The 21,076-nt window shown below is 31.8% G+C and overlaps 1 protein-coding gene and 1 long non-coding RNA gene across 2 annotated transcripts in view; one reads left to right on the top strand and one right to left on the bottom strand.

Moving 5' to 3' along the window:
- The window catches only part of LOC135133000 (uncharacterized), a 179,969-nt gene that overhangs the window by 7,528 nt on the left and 151,365 nt on the right, over positions 1-21,076 (top strand). The window lies entirely within an intron of this gene.
- Myo10a (Myosin 10A) overlaps positions 1-21,076 on the bottom strand; it is a 98,631-nt gene that overhangs the window by 11,641 nt on the left and 65,914 nt on the right. Inside the window, exon 12 of the mRNA XM_064061217.1 lies at positions 2,525-2,751. Coding sequence (XP_063917287.1) covers positions 2,525-2,751 — 227 coding nt within the window. The remainder of the gene's footprint in view (positions 1-2,524; positions 2,752-21,076) is intronic.

The following is a 21,076-nucleotide window of genomic DNA, read 5'->3' as shown; positions in this document are numbered from 1 at the left end:
CAGCGTGAGTCACTAAGCGCGCTCTCTTCGATATCTCATTATTGAAGATAACCATAATTGAGCATTATTAGTATACACTAAAATTATTTTCGACTGTTCAGAGTACTTTAAAACCATGGTTTACTTTTGAAATTTAGATGCAACGTTGCCACGTTATTCCAATTTTTTTAAAAGTTGAATTTAAGAATGCAAGGGTTTACAAAAAAAATCGCTATAACGTCATTTTTAAGAACTGTTTGCAATATTTTAAAAGAAGGATCAGGTACGCTCTTTGTTATGGTATCAAATAAATACAATTTTAATATACGGAGTGTTTATAAAAAATTGAAAATTAAAATTTTCAAACATCAATATTTCAATTATTTCAAGTACAACACTCTGTATTTTATATCTGGGTCTGACCCTATTTTTTGTGCTCTATTTTCAGTATGTTAATGTGTCTTTTAAAAAAGTAAAAAATCTGAATAACTACTATCAACCTTCAATATATGCATAAAATAGGAGTACTTAATAAAAAATAAAAAGAACAAACAAGATAATAAAATACAGGGTGTTCTATTTCAAAAAAACTGACATTGCGGTATTTGAAAATTGTTATAATTTATTTTTTATAAACGCTCTGTACAGGATGAGTTAACCAAAAAGGTGATATCCCAATGAATTTTTTTATTATTAACTAAAAGTAATGGTGTTAAATTTGCAAATTCACTGCTTTAGAAAAAGCATAGGAAAAATGTATATTGCAAAAATATCCTTTAACTTTGTTTTGTTTTTCAGATTTTGCATCTTTTTTTAAATTTGAAAAATTATGGAAATTGAAAAAAATTAATTAAGCTTCAGACTAATGTTCGCTAGTGCAACTTGACGTAAAATTTGGTAAAATGTTGGACTGGACTGTTCAGAAATGCATACTAACTACAATAATTTCATGAATCTCAAAAATAGATGTTTCATTATCATTACTGGCGTAAAATATGTTTAGAAAACAAATGGTAGACAATTCGAGGTGTTTTTTAGCTAACTCACCTTGTATATTAAAACCCAACTTTATTTATCCCTCTGCTTATTGTAATCCAGATTTTAAAAATAATTCCACTGCGATTTTTTTAAGAACAATTCCATTGCCAAAAAAATTCAAAAAAATTGGCTTATATGGAAATTTTGAAACAAAGTATGGTTATAAAACCTAAGAAGAAGTCACCTAGAATATAAAAAATACATATAGGGTCTTCCATAGAAAAAAATGAGTTGTATGACACGCCTTAAAAATAACGCTTTGTGTTATTGGAAATAATTTTGATACATGGTCCCCAATAAACTATATAACTTCAGCCATAGACTTTTTTTTGTTTCTAATAATTAATGAGTTATCGAGGACCGCGAAGTTAGTAACTCACCCTGTATACTTTAAGAAGAAGATGATAGTGATGATGGTTCAAAGCTTATCAAAATTTTGTGTAAGTATATCTTCCAAAAAGGTACTGACGTCTCGTCAAAACATCACAAAAAATACTTCCGTTTTAAAGTGAGGTGTAACATGCTCCAAAAGATATCGTGGTTTACAGATTTACAGTTTATTTCAGAGATTGTACATTCCAAAACTTTCTAAAATTATGCATCCTCTGAGAAAAAAAGACTAAATAAATATAGATTTTGAGATTGAAAATTAATATTTATTTAAAAATTGAAGACGTTATACTGCTTGACGAAAAATTGTAACTGCCACCGGGAAAAAGCTGATGAGATAATGTTAAGAAATAAATAAATTATAAAAATTTGTTGGAATATGCAGATGGTGATTATTGCGCTTCAGAGGCGAGAAAAGTACGATTGTGCTACAAAATCGTTAAAACATTTCAAACCTGTTATTTATTTTAAAATCCAAGTTTGAGGTAGCTAACATTTAATTTTTTATGTATAGTGGTAGTCTTTAAATTTAACATGACATGGATTTCATACATGTCGCATTTACCCTAAATTTAATTTAAATATTGTGTTAACCAAACGAATCTGAGAGAAATATATTCCACAATCAGCTTTTTGTTTTGTTTAGGAGTGTGTTGTGAATGTCAACCGGTTTGAAAATTTGTGTGCAGCAAATTTTGTTGTTCAAAAAAAAAACAAAAGACAGAAAATATTTTCACTTTGTCAATTTATTAACGAGGAACTGTATTAAAAAACCTTAATATCCTCTTCTCAGAATATACTAATTAGTATTTCATTTGGTAAAAGTACCAACACTTTCGATAATATTATGTGGTAGAAGATGTACGACCATCGGAGAAAGTTCCGTAATGTTTGTTTTTCTAATATTTCGTCCTTTTCATTGCTAAAATCGATTTATTAATGAGTTCTCTTGTGAAGGTGAAGTGTTTTTATAGAAACATTTTAGAAATTCCTTAAATATTTCAGAAATTCCGTACCGACGAATTTCCACGACTTTCGATAATGAAGACAGACAATTTTTTCATCAGATAATAATAGAACAAAAATCACTTAAAGTAAAATCAGAATTTTCACTCACTCTGTAGTCTGTCTAAAATTATGCATGGCAAACTGCATTAAAGAGTACTTTCCAGTGGGTGGCAAAGGGCTACTTGGTGACTGCGCCCTTTCACTTCTTTCAGTCCTCATCTCTGTTGGCGACGCCGCCGCCAATCTTTGTTCTTGAACATTATTGGTCTTCCTTGGTGAAACTTCGACCCGTTCCACTGGTGGTGCTCTTGGTGGTGGTGATAGTTTCGTTTGTAACTGGAAAAAATTACAAAAGTTACGTTAGCTTGTTACCATATGGCATAAAAGCTAGTTGTTGAATAATTGAAAAGGTGAAATTATTATGCTCTTAAAACGAAGATCTAAAGGCCGGATCAAATTGGATCTAATTGAGTGAGTTCGTTAAGAGTGCATTTGATGCAATAACCGTATTATTTTGCGGTATCTTTAGCTAACTTCCTATACGGTATTTTTAATGTAAGTATAACACTTTTTTTGTATTGGAAAATTTTGCAGGAAATCTAAACAGGTACCTACTAATTAAGGTTTATGATTTAGTATTGTATTTTGATTTATGTAAAATATAGATTACAAAATATATTCTAGACTCTAGAGAAACGTGAAAGGAAATAATGATCTTAATTAATATTTGGTTGGGTTTATGATTTGTGTTTCCTATCCAAGACCAAGTTAACCCCTTTTTTATATGTGAAGGTTACATTTCCACAAACAAATATTAATGAAATATGTTAATTGCAAATTTTGACAGGGAATGTTTGTTTTAATGTTTTAAATTATAAGGTATTTTACAAACACTTTTTACGTAAACTATGATACATCCTGAATCAAGTTATGAATCATTCTGAAATACAATCCAAATAATTAAAATTTTATTACTTAAGGCTACTTTGTTATTGACAATATAAGAATAACAGTATTTTATCAAAACTTGCGATGAGATAATGGCTATTAGTTTATAGTAATGGCAATGAGAATCATTAAGGTACAACTTAATGAGTAGATTAATATCGAACGAGAATTTAGACGAGTCTAACAATACAACACGTAACATGGTACATTATTAATTATTACCATCTAAATTTCATTCAAAAACATAAATTAATTGAAAAATTGAAAAGTTATTACTCAGTTTTATAAAAACACATGAAACACAAATATTTTTGCATTTACTTTAAAAAGAAAACAGTTATTTATTTACATAGAGGAAAAAGAAGAACTTAAATTAATTTCAATACATCCAGTTTTTAATTTTGCTAGTTTTTTTAATGAAAACGCAGTAATCCACGAATACATTTCTCTTCTGATATATCACAGTGTACAAGAGTACGGACGATATAAAATACATTTGAACCAGATAACCAATGGTAAAAATGTACTCTTAAAATTACATGCTTAACTTCGAGTGTATATGTTTATACTTTGAAGGAATTCAACTATCCCATGTTCACATTATAAGCATCAGCCCCACTTGTGTTAAATTTGATTGAATTTGTTTCCTTAAAGCAGAGGAGAAGATTAATTAACCAATTAAGCTATAATGCAACAAAATGCTCCAAATAACATTTTAGGCGAGGAGCTGTTGTTGTAATAATAATAATTTTATTATTGTTAAATATAGGCGGGTGCGACACTACTGTAATTTTCAAGAAAATAGGGTGAACCGTTTCTGATCTGATAAAAAAAAACATTTCCAATGACTGATTCGTGCAGACCTTATTCGAACGCATGAAATTTTGGTTAACGTTTTATCATATACATGTTACGCCCTGTATTCTTGAACTGAAGGACTTGTATTTAGAAATTTTCTGATTCGTGATACCAAAACATTGAAGAGCATTATTCGAAAATTACTATTTAGATGAGGTTTAAGGAATGGCGGGATAATTTTTGTTTTTATTTGACAAAACTGAAAAGGTAGAAATTTCGCAAAACATCAATGAAAAAGTTTTCGAGAATTTATTGTAGGTAGAATACAAAAATGCAGCTTTTTTAATATATCCATTCTTATTTTATTAGACATACAATTTTAGAATCTGCTGCACTGATTACTTTAAAATTATGTATGTATTTTATTTTTAATATTGTGTGAGGATAGTAAAATACCAACGTAACTTCTCTATCTATGGATTCCTTCAAAAAAGTGATGACGTCATTCAGAATGTTGAGACAAATTTTAATTTTATCTGTACTTTTTTCATGCTTTCTCTACATTTTATGACCTCTAGAGTACGAAAACATAGATCCCCAGTCTCCGTCTGTCTGTCTGTTTGTTTGTCTGCCGTCTGTCGTTTGTGTCAATTTCTGCTGTTACAAAGATAATCTCCAAAACTACTGCACCCATTGGTGTCAAATTTTATGTGAATTTTAAGAACATGGGGTAGATGGTAAAACGATAACCAAAATTTGACTAATTGTCCCTACCAAGAATTGGAGATTGTCATCTCCAAAATTTCTATTAGTAAATCTTATTTAAATTTTTCAAAATAAGATGCTTGTGCTTTATGAATCCGTGTTGAGTTTTTATCCTAAATATCCAGATTTTGGAAAAAAAAATCAAAATTGCATAACATTTTGCAATTTAACTTTGAAAGTCGTTAATAAAAAAATGTTCGTTTATGCCTCCCCAAAAAATAATGACGTAATTTTACAGTTACAGCAATTTATGTATCTGTGTTGGATTTTTACCTTCGATATCCAGATTTTTGGGAAAAAAAATTAAATTATATAACATTTTAACTTTGAAATTACAAAACAGAATGCTATGAAATCTTTCAAACGTTTTAAGGTTATTAGAAGCATGGTAAATCGTTTTTCTTTCAAGCTAATGAAATCAATTTTGTACGTAGCCACTCCAAGCCGTTGCTTTACTTTCATTGAAAAATCAGTATTTGCTTGACAAGGCAAACAAAAATTTCACCTAAATTTTCCTTTCCAGTTATATTTTGTACGAAATGTTCCGCATACAGGAAATCAACATTAATTACGTTTAAAATAAACATTAATCAGAAATTATTTATTTCTTAAGTGGTTTCAGGTCACTGTGTAACAAACTTGCCGCTGTGTCACAATATAATTAATAGGCCTCGCTTTCAGTAGTTAAGCATTAATGCTGCGATGAATAAATAAATATATTCTCTTGCACGATATATTTCACGACATCCGTTTATGGCATGTTAGAGATATTAACAAATCGTAATAAAAATTTAATTCGCTTCAAAGAAAGGATAAAATAACTTTCCAGAGATTTATTAGAATAAGATTATTAAATACTTAATATTGAGGTTAATACTAAATATTTAGTGAAATCAGGCTAGGTATTTGTTTACAGAAAGTGAAATGAAAATTGATTATAGCTAATTTAGTTATATTCCTCCAAAAATAGTAACCGATAGTAGCAAAGCCGAAAGATTTAAACATAATGTTTAATAGTAAAAGGAAATAACTATTTCTGCTCCAATATAGAAAAGGTACAGTTTTCATAGTCAGTTTTGTTCATTAAGTTTGTAGATACGTTTTTGAAAATCCTTTACTAAATTTAAAAAATATAGAAAAAATTCTTTTTTTCAGTTTTTCATTATTAATCTTACATTGTCCCTATTTCAGAAAATTGTCACAAATGTATCACATTCTTTAAGAAAAATTGTAATTTTATCCAAATATGTATATGTATTGTGTACCTATATGTTTTTTGAGATAAACTAAGTACTTTATTTAATATGTTGAAAACTCTCTTGGTAAAATAATCGAATATTAAAATAGGACAGGAAGATTCCAGACGTTGATAAAATGCTAACGACGAATGTAATCTTTCCAAAAATATGTTTTTGGAATTTTTGTTCCTGCTTATCTTAGAATACCTCTAATAACTTTCAAAATAAAAGAATTGTGAATTCAATATCATGGTTGAAAGGACATCACATAGTCCTTGGATAAAGTAATTATTATGTAACATTTGCATTCCTTCCATACATCATTTTCTTCTGAACCAGTCAATTACATAATTTTCCAACATTTATTTTAACTAGACCTGCGGCACTCTGTGCCTTAGGCTGATAATTATAACATTACAGGTGATTTGCGTAGACGCTTTCAAACTGGTTATTTCTGATTTTTGATAGGAATCAGATCCGCTTAGCGTCGTTCTCATTCGATAAAATATTGCAAAAACAGTTCGCAACAATGCGAAGATTTTAACTGGAATTTCGCGTACTTATAAGACAAGAGAAAGTGCTTGAGAAATAAAAAGCTGATTACGATTTTCAATTTTCTTTCATTGAGCTGAAACCACAGTTAGTGCGAACTGAAACTCGTTTTCTAATTTGCTACATTCATTGAAAATGAGTAAGCGTTTTCCAGTTGTATGTATTGAAAAAATAATAGTTCTTCATTGTTTTTCCAATTTGTCACAACGAATTAGAAAGGCGTGATAATTAAATCGAAAAAATCTATATCTTCAGTGTAATAAACTGTTTTCCCTTTTTATTATATTAAAAAAAAAGTAGTGACATTGACCTCTACTTTCCATTTTTAAATAACTAATCAGTTTAGCAGCTAATTATCCCACGAGAAGGGATTACATTATTCAAAGGAACGTTTTATTTTCTTTTAGTCGTACTCGGATTTATGTTAACCAAGTTGAAGTATAATGTAAAAGAAATACTCGCATTAACTTGGCATACAATCTTTAATTCAAGCACGAACTAGTCAAAAAACGATTACTGCTATTCACGGCACCTTAATGGTCAGATTCTTTGTACCAAATAACCACTTTCTTTTTGTCATTATGTGCCAATTAATCATATGGGCGTATCCCATGTAATCATCTGAGTTGCTCTTTCGTTCCCTCTGGGCTTTCCTGTTACTTCTTAAAACGGCGTGACAACCATGTTTTTTTCATTTTTATTGAAAAAGGAAGAACACTTCTCTAATTTCGTTGTAAAAATTTCTCCGCCGACTCTAATAAATTTTATAACACTTTCTTTCTCCACCAGCCGAATTCGTATTAACTTAATTGTTTAGGAAACAATTTCTGTGTTCAATCACATGTGTCCATTATGTGTTCATCCAAACGACTGTTACGTAACATTGACAAAATTAAACTCTTTTAAATCGTGAGATTAGATAATAATTCGTGGGACATAGTCATCCAGGCGGTTTTTTGCAATTAACAATGGGAACTCATGGATTGTTTGTAAAAAAATGGGTTTCCTGTGTGAAGTCACCTTCACGATAATTGCAGTAACTGGACTTTAATCAACAGTGTCCTTTGGAGTCGAAACACGCACCGATTAATTGATGCTTATCGAAAAGCTAAGCAAATCGAGATAATCTTTTGTTTTATTTATGATAATCTGTAGATGATGGAAGAGATAATTCCGTCATTATAGGATAAACACTTATTTTTAGAATCTGAGTCTTTGAAACGTGGCTTGGAATCTTGTTCAAGTTATTTGCGTAGTAAATACGAATATTGTTTTGATGTACCTACAACAACGAAATAAAAATAACAATGGCGTCATCACAACAAGTTGTAATACAGATTTTCGCTTGTAGTTGATAAGAAAATGAACAGAAATCAAGTTAGTCATGTATAGTTATAAGTGGCTAAGTCAAGCTATGTTAGGAATTTTGTCTCAAGTCACAATTTGACAACACAAATATTGTTTTTCAGAACTATGTTTTAGGAACAATTATGAGAAAAGTGTCACAGTGGTGTAGTAAACTTACTTTTTTTGGGTCCCAATAAAATTTTATGATCACTTAGCCTCTCTTAGAAGTTATAAGGATTAACCACTCAAGCGATCGGAATCGTCGTCAAAGTGATACAGAGTTAATTTTAATGTTATAAAGTTTTTACAAGGACCCAAAAATAGTGTCTAGTTTTACAAATTCAAAAATAATTGCATATCTAAAATATTTGTAAAAAGTGAAGCAATTATTTTGTGTTTCTGAGTAGTAGATAAGGATTGTATTAAATAAAAATAAAATGTATAGGTCAAAATAAGTATTACTTATCTTGTCGGTAAAATAATTAACGATATTTAAGTTCAGAAAAATATATAATCTGATATCAAACACATTATTAAGTAACTAAGCATAGTAACTGCGTGGAGAACATAAACGTGAATGAAATGTCAGATGCTCATTTTTTGCGACGAATTCTAACATTAAAAAGAGATTATGTAGTTACATATAAATCTTTATTACGTTTCCTACAAACAGAACTGGTACAAGTTTAAAAACGAAGAGACAAGAAATTAATGATAAACAGGTCAATATTTAATACAATAAGTTTTAATAGTGGTAAAAAAAATCCTTAATATTATATGCACATATTTTTTATGCCTCAAATATTATTAGTAGATCAGATTATATTAAAATCAATCACTACGAAACAATGTCTAATTGTGGACAGTAGGTATATTATTAATTATATTTAGCACTGCTGGTTTAACAGATTTTTTAAACACTGTAATAAATCATATTTGCTGCTTGTACCAACAAACTTTGAGTTTAATCTTATTCGCTTCCAGCATTTCCGAATTCCTAAAATGTTGTCTTGTAAAACGGACTCAGTATCCAATTAGAAAATAACATCGTCAAAACTTTTGATAGATGGTGTGTCCAGCCAACCAAGTTAATTCAGTGCTGATTATACACTCGAGCACAAAGTTTTGCTTTTAACTAGAGTTTTTAAAAGATTCATTATTTTTACTGACTGTGTGATTTAAATTGTTGAAATCGCTATAAACTTTGTAAAAAAATCAGTTTAACATAGCTCGACTTTGCTTATACTTTTATGCCATATGATCGAAAAATAACTCCTCTAGTAAGCCCTGCAAACTATTTTTAAAATAATGATCTTGACATTACAGCTATTTGACACTTTATTTGACAGTCATTTAACTGTAATTGTCAAATAGAAGAAGGAACGCGTTGGTGTTGCCAACATCACTATTTTAAAAATAAATTGCAAGGTCTTATTTGGTTTTGAAGTTCGTACAATGCGGAATCCTTATAAAATTTTTTACTCGCTATCCCATATTTTGGTGGTAGCGTCTGCGTCTATGAGCAAGGCATTTGTAGCACATATATTGTTCTTCGAGCGCCCATGATTTGAAGATACATTTACAAATCATCGTGCACTTTTGGGGGGCGGGGGGCGGGGGGCAACTGTACATAGTCATCTTTTCACAACAAGAAACTTAAAACATGATTGAAATGGTACATTTTTGCAAGAATAATAACATGTTAAGCTCCGCCCCTTTGGCTCACGACGAATAAAAAAAAAATTGAGATAGGGCTGGTGGGCGGGGCTACATTTTACCTTTTTTTCTTAATATGTGTACACTTATTTCGACTACAAGAAACTTAAAATATATCTAAAATGATACATTTTTGTAGTAATCAACTTAATTTTTTTTTTTTCTACAATCCCTTAAATAGAGCAAACGTTGAACATCAAAATTCCTATCAACGGCAACTTAGCAACAAAGTTTATAAATGACAATTTTCAGCTCTAAAAGCAAAGTCAGCGGGAGCAGCAACCGCAACGGGAACTTTAAAACATCAACAGCAAGTTTATGCATCCCACTTTAAGAACATGCAGATAACGGCAGATCAAAGTATGCATTTGTGTTAAAGGACACCGAAATTTGATGATTTTGTCTGCTCAAAACACAGGAAAGGAGTAATTAATTAATTCATTAATTCATTAAGCTACAGTGGAGGAAAATGGTCCGAACATTTCGGATGCGACTTTACTGATTTCATCAGTAAAAAAAAGAATAGGAAATTCCCTAGAAACAAATTCGAATCCGGAGTTTCGTGTTATGTATACAAAGTAAAGGAAAAATGAAACAATAGAAATTGTAGTAATAACAAACAAAATCAAGCTGGATTCATAAATTACAAATACAGAAGGACATTATTTTATAAAATTTAAACAACCGTTACTGCCCAAAATGTGAGCTGACGTCATAAAATTGTTACTGGGGATGATTTGACAAATTTTGCTTAGCGTTTTATTATCTGCATACAAATAATATACATCAAAATTTGACAACAATCGATCCAGTAGTTTTGGAGATTATCTGTCTAAGTAAAATCGACACCGACGACGGAAACTGGGGACCTATATTTTCGTACACGTTGATTCATGGAAAATAGATTTGTTAAGATGAGATTGTAGCACAATTGCATTTATTTTTATTACATTTTGGAATACACATAAAATTTTACGCCTGTTAGTTACTTGTTCTCAGTTCTAAATATGTTATTATTCTTGCATTAATGTCTTTAAATTTGTTCAAAAAACTGGTTGATTGCACATTAAGCGCATTTTACAATTTTAGGTAAATGAAATGTCACATTCAAAGCTAAGTTTTGCCAAAAAGATAATATTCGTCAGCAATGTTTTCCTCCGAATTAAGAAGAAAAAATCTTATGATAGTAGTATACAAAATCGCAGTGTTAGAATCAATTGTTATTAAATAAATTACATATTTTTAAAAAATAATTGTTTTTTCAAAAACATAAAAAGTCAAGAAAAGTTAAATTTACAATAAAATTAAAAAAAATAAAAGCGATCATCATTAAACTTTAATAACAATACACCCGGAATGACAAAAATCTGTCTTACATTTTTCAGGCTTTGTGTGCTAATTGTCTGAGAAGAGAATGCGAGGTCAGGAACAGTCGGTCGCGAAATACACTTGAGTAGAAAGAAGGACTTAATAGTAGAAACAGGCTGTATGGGAGTCTATAAAATAGTTCATACAAGCTAACAATATATAGCTAAAATAGCTATACAATATATTCGGTGTAAAATATTAACATAGGTCAAACTTAAGTATCGTAGATGGATTGTTATTACAACCTGTTGTTTTTCAATGTCAAGTCTTTTACTGTAGGTCTGTACTGGACTTAAACAATAAGTTGAAAAAATATATTTGTATCTAATATTTTTCACAGACAAGACACTTTTAGTCAGTTCCTGACACAATGACCACAAATTTCCAAACATTTAGCTTTAATGTTATCAAAAAAGTAAAGTTTAACAAAAAGAAAAAATAAGCGAAACACAAATAGCAAAGACACTTTTTTTGTATACTAATCAAATTTTACAATCCAAAAATTTAGTCAAATGATGACTAGGGCCGTTGCAGTGCAATGAAATTAACGACTTGAAACTAAACATTATGAAATAATTTTATCATAGGGTTTAGCCGAGCAAGCTTCTGACAAACAACTGTTTTCTTGAATTTAACAATGAAATTTACGCACTTTTCGAAGCGATGAAGATTGTTCGATCATTGTCGACCTAAATGCCTAATTGGGCGATAAAATTTTATTTCGGCATAAAAATGTGTCTAGTACCTATGCAAACCAAATGAAAATTTGTTGAAAATTATTGTCGTCAACATATTTTTTTTTTGTTGAAAAACAGTCTGTCGCACAAAAAATATTTGTTTTTAATTTGTCAATATGTTTTAATTTATTTAAGTTTTTTTGAAAACTTCCTGTACTTTTTAAATTATTTATGCATTTTAAACCGTATATATTTTGCATTATTTTTTAATGTCAATGCACTTGAGGTATTCCAAATAATTATTTTTATCGGAACCACTTACAACAACTGTCGTGCGATAATTATTATCAATTTAAGAGTAACATAATTTATGAGACATTGATAAAACTGTAGGAACTCACGGCACACTTCACAATGAGTAAAATTTTTTAAACTAAAAATAACATAAGGTATTATATCTACTGGGCATAATGATGTAGAAACTTGAACGTAACATAATTATTATGCACTAATAACAATCGGTTTTATAAGTTATTAAAAACACTTAAGGCAATCACCGCTACCGCAGAGTGTTAAGAAATCTTACCTCTTTACTTGTACTTTTGACATTGGTTGAGGTACTAACAGGTCCATTATCTTTCGCCTTAATCGCCTTAATAACATCAGCTTTAGCAGCATTCGCTTTGCTAACGATCGATTTGATAACACTAGTAGTAGTATTATTATTATTATCGTTTCCGCTGTTACCACCAACGTTACTGTGCGTACTATTTTTCGAATGATGATTATTATTATTATTACAATCCTTCCCGTCCTTATCCTTCAGGTTTTCAAACCTGGCCAGAATCTCCTTGACCGAAACTTTGGGTTCCGCTTCCTCTGGAATGGTTTCCATCCTCGACGACAGCACATCTTGCTTTTTCTCGGCGCCATTTCCCTCGTTCGCAACGAAATCGTAACAATCCGAGTTACTGCTCTCTGATTTGGTCCAGGACCTTATGCTCCCGCAAGGATTTTGCGAATAGACCTCGCACTTGACCGCGAAGGAGTTCTTCGACTTAGTTTCCGTCCCCGAGTCGGAATCGTGTGAATCGTCACTCAAACTTTCCGAAGGATTCGAGGAATTCGCCAGGCTATCGAGAGAGTTTGCCCGGAAGTTGTCGCTCAGTCCCGGATTCTTGTACTTGGAGATCTCGGACCACTTGGTTTTGTTCATTTTTTTCGGATGCTTCGGAACACCATCGCAGTGCAAACAGTAGCGCGGTCGCGTTACGAATGGTTGCCGGCAACTGAGGAGTCGATGGGTCGATGGTAGGCAAGGCTACTAGATGAGCTCTAATAGTTCCGCTGACCCACTGATGACCAGCTTCAGTTTTTATGTGGGACACTGCATAACAGGTGTTTACGTTGGGGTTCAATGTGTGCATGCCTGGCTGGCGAAACGAGCCTTAATTTCATCTCGGTGATTTGCAGATGCGTACAATAAGGTGTTTTGGCAAAGCGACTTTAAAATCTTGTTCTCATGGGTCGACCGCTATTTTTAGTAACGTTTGCAAGGTACATTAAGTGCAATGACTACATTATTTTTAATTATGTGACATAATGATTTTAAATGAAAGAGACCGAAATTGTTAAAATGAAATGACCTCCTGTTTTGGTAGTTTCATTCTTTACTGAAATACCTTTAACTAATTTGACGAAATTTATTATTTTTATACACGAAAAATTAGCGGTAGTTGATTTTTTTGTAATTATCATTAATTCTACAAGACTGACAAGCAATAGTGCTATAATAATAATTTTACCCACTTGATGGTCCACGTTAGTTATTATTAGATATATTTTAAAAATTTTGAGTTGTACGGTTTTTTGAGAACTAAAACTATTTTCAGTTGTATAAACTATTTAGTTTTAAGGGATAACACACAACATAGATTTTTTTTAATGGAATACCCTATATATTTTAATATATTGTGATTGATCTCCCCTAAGTATGTATAACCACAATTTATTTTTGAAACTCCAATGCGACATTGTCACGTTATTCCAATTTTTTTGAAATTAAGGTTTCAACAATGGAAGGGCTGAGAACAAAAATCGCAGTGGGCTTGTTGCAATATTTTGTGCAGACATAAACATGGTGTTGCAAAAATAAAATTGAGCATTAATGTAGATATAGAGTGTCTAAAAATTATTTTTGAAATTGTTACTATTTTCAAATATCGGTATTTCAATTTTTTCAAATAGGACAGCCTGTATTTTATTTTAGTTTTTGTTCTCTTTTTTTTCTTAAGGATTTTCTATATTTAAGGATGATAATTGTTGGGATTGTTTACCTTTTTAAGAGACATATGCATATATCAAAAGAAGGAGAACGAAAAAATAGAGTAAGATGTAGTAATAGAATACAGTGTCCGATGTGGAAAAATTTAAATATCTATGTTTGAAAACTGTAAAAAATATAATGATTTTTTTATAAACACTCTGTATATTACAATTTGATTTAATAGATACTCAACAAAGCGCGTACCTTTGTTTATATCTCCATAAAATTTTGCAATACAGATTTTAAAAATAATATTATTTCAATTTTTTGTGAATCCTATATCGACAAATCAATTCAAGAAAATGGGAATAACTTGGCAATGACTCATTTCAAAAATAAACTATGGTTATAAAGCCTAGGAAGAGAGTATTGAGTATTTGTATAAAAATATGTACGGTTGTATTAAAAAAAATCTAAGTTGTATGCTATGTCTCACAAACAAAACAATCAATATAGTCGAAAAAATTTTTACTCAAAGAATGGTACAATTTTATCTTTATTTTATTTTTCTCTTTCTAACAATTGATGTGAAATCGAAGACTGCGCTTAGTGACTCCATATGTATATTAATGAAATTAATGATATACATTTTTCGTAGGAAATAGTTTATGTATGCTAGTGATATTAATTTTTCCTTTAATTTCTTAAACAAAACTGGTTGTAAAATAAAACATCCTGAAAACAGAGTTTTTGTATAAGAATTATATTAAAAGGAACAACCGAATAACTCTATTGAATTCTAGTTTGAGACCTGATTGTAGTTAAGTAGGTCATTAGATTAAGGATAATTAAGCGAATGCTAAATGTAATGCAAGTGAGTGCTATCGGGTGTCTGAATAAAAGTCTGGTCCAGAGTGTGATGTTACCAAATTTTGTTTTTCTCCGTATATCGTTTTTGAAATAAATTTTGACAGCGGTCACCGGTTGTTGTGAATTAATAACCTTTAAATTGAGTTTGACATCAGAGACAACTGTTTAAAATACAATGACTACGACATATGGAAAAAAAAATAAAATAGGAGACAGCTCCCTTGGACAGGTTTTTAATTATTAGACACCCGTTACTTTCTATAGAGAGACAAAATTGGGATAGCCAAAATATAAATATTAAATTTATGGTAGATTTTTGCGATATTTATAATCAGAAATCGCAAATCATTTATGAGTTATGACATGAATATTAATAGTCGAACATTCCTTGAATTCAACTATTTTTCGAACAGCTACTTTTTTACAGGCCTACTTAAATAATACAAAGATTTGGATTTGACGTGTTTTACTTCTGATGGATTGAAACAGAAGACATTGAGAAAAACTATTTTAGCAATCTAAAAAACGCTGGCCGAGTTTAAAATCGAAACGACTGAAACTGACACCTTTCGGCCAAAAACTCGTTTTATAAACATCATCTTTAAGTAACGGATCAACTCCCACCAAAAAACACTTATTGTCTGCATCATTCTTGTGGATTTCTAATAATTTAACCGATATTGTAGTTTGGTCTTGACCTGTTTTGTTTGCTATAAAATTAGCAACAATGTCACTCGAAACATGGTCTTGAACCCTTGATATAAATAACCAGATTTTTTTATTGCGTGAATTTGGAGATTTTTTACCCAGAAAAGCTCCAGAGTTTTCGTCAACAACCGCTTCACCTTGGAATTTCTTTGGACGAAACAGATGCGACTTCGGGTGTTTATGTTTTTCCTGTTCCTGTATTTGCGTGTTAAGCGAAGTGTCATTTTCTGAACATGAATTGTCCCCCTTGAAAATATTGTGGTGTAATTCTTCAGGTTGCTCAACAGGTTTTAACAGATTCGTTGACTCAGATGTCGTTGTTGATTTGACTGGTAATTTTTTGGCCGACGAGACTGTCATTGTTTGTAATTTTTCGTTATGATTAATTTCCGTCCACTGTGTATACGTCTTGTCGATATATTTTAAAAGCTCCTTGTCATGACTAACACTTATTCCTTCATCTAAGTCTGTCGTGGTTTTTAGTAAAGTTGTCTTTTTCTTTGTGTCGCCTTCGCGTTTCTGCGAAAAAATCTGTCTTTCAATGCATACAAGTTTCAAACGAATATCTTTAATTTCCGTAAATAAAATTTTGAAACTGTCGTTCATCGTTATTTGTAGGGCGCGAACCATATCCATAATCCTCTCAACCGTTTGTTCCTTGCTTTTATTCGAGTCACTATCTTCAAACTGAAAAATTATGTCTTCAAGTGTGAAGATCTTCTTACGTAAGTTGTTGTTCATCACTTTGAGAATGTTGTTCTCAAAGTTTATTGATTTTTCTATGAGGGACGCAGTTGATTCCCCGTCACTGTCGATGTCATCAATACTGTGCAGTGTCGATGATGCTTGACCGTTGTCGATGTTTCTTAATTCGACTGTGTTGGTAACTACTCCACTCATTAACACCATATTTTCACAACACGATCGTTTAGAATGAATTGAACGACTTATGTGTGCATAATCACCGTAGTTAGTACAAAAAAATTCTTCTGCTTAAGGCGTACTTCCACATATTATATAGCAGAAAATTTGACGCGTGATTCACGCATGACTGGTGGTGCTGAATGAATAAATTAATTAATAATCAATTGGTAGTGTTGTGGGAGATATATTTATTCCGATAATTGAATATCAACTGTCTGAACAATCCTTATCTCACAACTATTGCATTAAAAACAAACCATGGTTAACACCATTTTACATTTAATAGGTTTTCATATTGACTGCACTAAATTATCAAAAAATTGACAAAATATAAGTACTTTATTAAAAATAAAGAAAAGTTCTGTTGGTTATTAACTAGATAGCTGTATTAGAACTTTTTACTACTTTTATTTATATTTTTAACAATAATAGTAATAAAATTTAATGTCTCTGGGGATACATACAGTCGCAATCATTATAGAATTGTCATAGTCAGTATTTTAAATATTATTACCTCTCGAGGACTTCTCTGTATTACTGTCAGGTTACATTTTTGTATTATATTTATAATACACTGATTTATATCACCATTAGTCGTAAATATGCCTAATATTATTTTACATATCCAATGTATTCCAAAACGTACATGATGTGCTCTGTTAGCAGTTTCTGTTTTATAAAATTATGAAATCATTTGATGTAATAACTGTCGATTAATCGTCTGCAAATAATTTAATAAATACTTAATACTCTATTTTATTCCATCCAATCCTGCATAGTTCTTCTTTATTTGTTGTTATTAATGTCATATGAATTTCCACAAAACCTATTGAACAAGAACAAATTTACCCTTTCCTAGACTTGACTTTAAAGCTGGAGTCAAAATAATTTCTTAGTTAGTACAACAAACAGGTTTTATTAATTTTATTTTCATTCTTTTTACATTATGAGCGTAAAACTATGGACGTACTGTAATAGGGTCCATTTGGCGAATGGCTATTTTCATGTTTTCTCAACGTTTCATGATGCCTAGAGTATGAAAAAGTAGATTCCCGTTTCCGTCTGTTTGTCTGGCATCTGGCTGTGTCGATTTTTATTACACAGATAATCATAGCAACTACCGGACCGATTGTTATCAAATTTCACCCGTTCAAATATACACTTGCGAGCACGGAATCTCGGGCACTGATGTCATTTCGCTGACATAATTTGTGAAACACTCTTTAAATACCATAATCTTACTTGTAATTATTTTAGTCATGCTTGTCGGTTTGTCATTTTAACTTTTGTCACAAACTCGTCAGTTACAATGAATCCTTAAAAAGTCTGCTCTTGATTAAAATTCGCTGCGACGGTCAACGCATCAAACATAACAAAGAAACATGCCGATTAAACCAGCTGTCAAACACAAAAAACCGCATTGAAACTAGTTCATCCCTTGGATGCTACAGTTCTACAGAAAAACAAAGGCCCCAGATTTATAACAGAGCAAGGCGGGAATCGAACCCACGACCCAACGTGTAGCGGGCAAGCACGATGCTACCTAACCCACCCCGGTCCTAATCACACTATGGGCCGGTCTTTTCACCTCCTGATAAAGTTCCTGACAATTTTTATCTGCTGGATAACGTCAAATGGTGTCTTTTCACCACCTGACAAAATTATCTCCCAGATAAATAGCTCTTATTCGGCAGATACACTATTCGGAACTTTGAGTTCCGAATAGTCGCCGATTCCTACAGATATCTGACGGCGACAGCCGATGGCGCAGCGAACTTACGCGATTGCTCACTTGTCGATGACGTGCCATTTCTGCCAAAGACCGTTATAGGTTATGTGGTGTAGGTGTTGTTTTTATTTGAATCGTGAGTGATTTTATTATTTAAAAAAAATGGGCAAACGAAAAATTGAAAATGAAGAAAAACGGAAGAGGGAGGAGAGGTAAGGAGCCTATACTCGGTAAAATAGCATTTAACAGTTGCAATGATTGTAGGGTTCAAGTACAGGAGTGAACTCAAATATTAAATGGACGGGATGGTCTCCTGCACAACTAAAAACAAAAAAACATCCTCTCCTAAATCAAAAAAAGGCAAAGGGGCACTGTACCAAGGACCAATTAAACGTGAAAGTGGAGAATGTGGTGAACTCACGTCATAACCTTGTAGAATTGCAGAAGAAGTACCTGGAAAACGAGGAGCTTCGTCGAGTTGAAGAACATGAATTAAAAATGGCAATTCAGAAACAGAAATTAGCCGCTTTGGATTTAGAAATCGAGAGGGAACAGAAACTGTATTTAAAAAAAATGGAGTTACTAGAATGTGAATTATCGATTAAAAAAAAAACACTAGAGTTGCTAGAAAAATAAAACATTTTTTTATTTTGCATGAAACAAATAATACATATGCATGTACTAAATTATAAATCCACCTGCAGTCAACATATTTCGAAAATAATCAATTATTGTTTCCCTTTCTTCAACACCACCATCGTTATTTTCTACACCATTATATACCACGGGCTGATCCTCTTCATCATCCCCTTCAAAAACTTCTTCATTTTGTTGGCAGGCAATGTTGTGTAAAATGGCACATGCCACCACAATTCTCTGTGCTAAATTCAGCCGACACCTTATACCCACACTTAGCACCGGAAATCTACGCTTCCAGATTCCAAATGTTCTCTCCACAACATTCCTAGTTCTTATTTGTGATTCATTATAAAGATTTTCTGCCTGCCCTTCAGGATTATGAATCGGAGTTAAAAGATACCTTCGAGAAGGATAGCCACTATCTCCTAATAAAATTCCATTGCCCATCTCGCCATTTTCAAACCTCATATATACAGATGAATTTTGAAATATATGGGCATCATGTGTCGAACCTGGCCAACGTGTCACTACATCCAAAATTTTATGACTGGCATCACAAATAACTTGGACATTCAATGAAAAAAAGCCCTTTCGACATCGAAATAATTCCGCACGCTCACCTCCTGGAGATTCTAACTTTATGTGCGTACAGTCTATTGCCCCGATCACTCGTGGAAATTGAGCCAAATTATGAAATTTAATAATTTTCTCGTGTCTTTGTTCCTCAGTACTCGGCATAAAAATATAAATCCTTCTTAACGTACAAATTGCTGTTACCACACGTTGAACTATTTTTGCTGCTGTTGATTTATGGACTCCCAGAAAATCACCTGTACAAATATAAAAATCTCCGGTGGCCAGAAATCGCAACGTTAAAAGTAGTTGATCCATAGGACGAATAGCTCGATCTAAATTCCTGTTTTAAATTAACACAAATTAATAGTACGTCTAATATTTCCTATTTATTTTTACCTTCCGGTCCGATGATGTAAATGCTCTTGAATTTCGTTAAATAATAATTCTACTGTGGCTTTTGAAAGGCGAAAACGATTGAAAAACTCTTGGTCATTCCAAAAGTTGAAATGATCTCTCCTTTCGCGAACAGTATATGTTCGATGTGGATTTATTTCTTCGATCACATTTATTAAATCTGCATCAAATAATATGTCGATATCTTCATAGACATCCATAGCGTAATCAAAACAAAACGATAATATACGAAGTAAATGAGGTTATGTTAGCAACGGTACGACTTCGAACGTCAAAAACTGTTGCAAACCCAGTTGCAAATAGTCTTTCTCTCTTATTCATGTTAGAATACCAATAGCTCCCACTCTCTCGCTTACAGCTGGACTAGCTGATTGTTATCGGAGACCCATGTCTAACAGTTGCAAAATGAAAAGACGGTACGAGCTTATTTAGAAGATAAGACCGCCAGGTAACGTTATCGGGATGATAGTTATCGGACACTTTATCTAGGACATGAAAAGACCGGCCCTATGAATAATAATTTTCTCCATTTTTAAAAATCACTCTACACATTCGTAGCTAATTAATTCCTAAATACTGACAGAATGACTTGACTTGTAGAAATGTCATCCTACTTGAAGTCTATATATGCACTTATTGCTTTCTTTTCTTTCACCCTCCAAGACTATGCGAACCAAGTTCTTCCTCAAACCACACTTGTAAGAACCTTCCTGATTAAACCAGCTTTCAAACAAAAAAGATCGCATTGAAATCGGTTCATCCGTTTGCGAGCTACGCTCTTACAGACGATTTTACAGGCAGAGAAAGGCTTCAACTGTATACACTTGTTCTTGCTAAACTCGTGATGACCTGATCATAACAGTTTGTAATAGAAAAACTCACTTGAAAAATGGGCATAGCATACTCCTTTACCTTTACTTTAACACTACAAACATATCTTTCTTATAACTTATAGATATTAAATTAAAAACAATAAAATTTTATCATTTTTGTCAAAAAAGCTAGATGTATTGTACTTTAGGAGGGAAGGAGATGTTAAAAAAAACCTAGTTTAGAGTAGTAAAATCAAATGAAACGTGAAATGCACACACCGTGTTCAAAACAATGAAGAATAACAATTTTGAAA

Source organism: Zophobas morio, unplaced genomic scaffold (assembly GCF_036711695.1).
Source record: "Zophobas morio isolate AGI-343-1 ecotype UQ-CSIRO unplaced genomic scaffold, CSIRO_AGI_Zmor_V1 ptg000021l, whole genome shotgun sequence".
NCBI classification, from domain to species: Eukaryota; Metazoa; Arthropoda; class Insecta; order Coleoptera; family Tenebrionidae; genus Zophobas; species Zophobas morio.
This window is presented reverse-complemented; position numbering and strand designations above follow the sequence as displayed.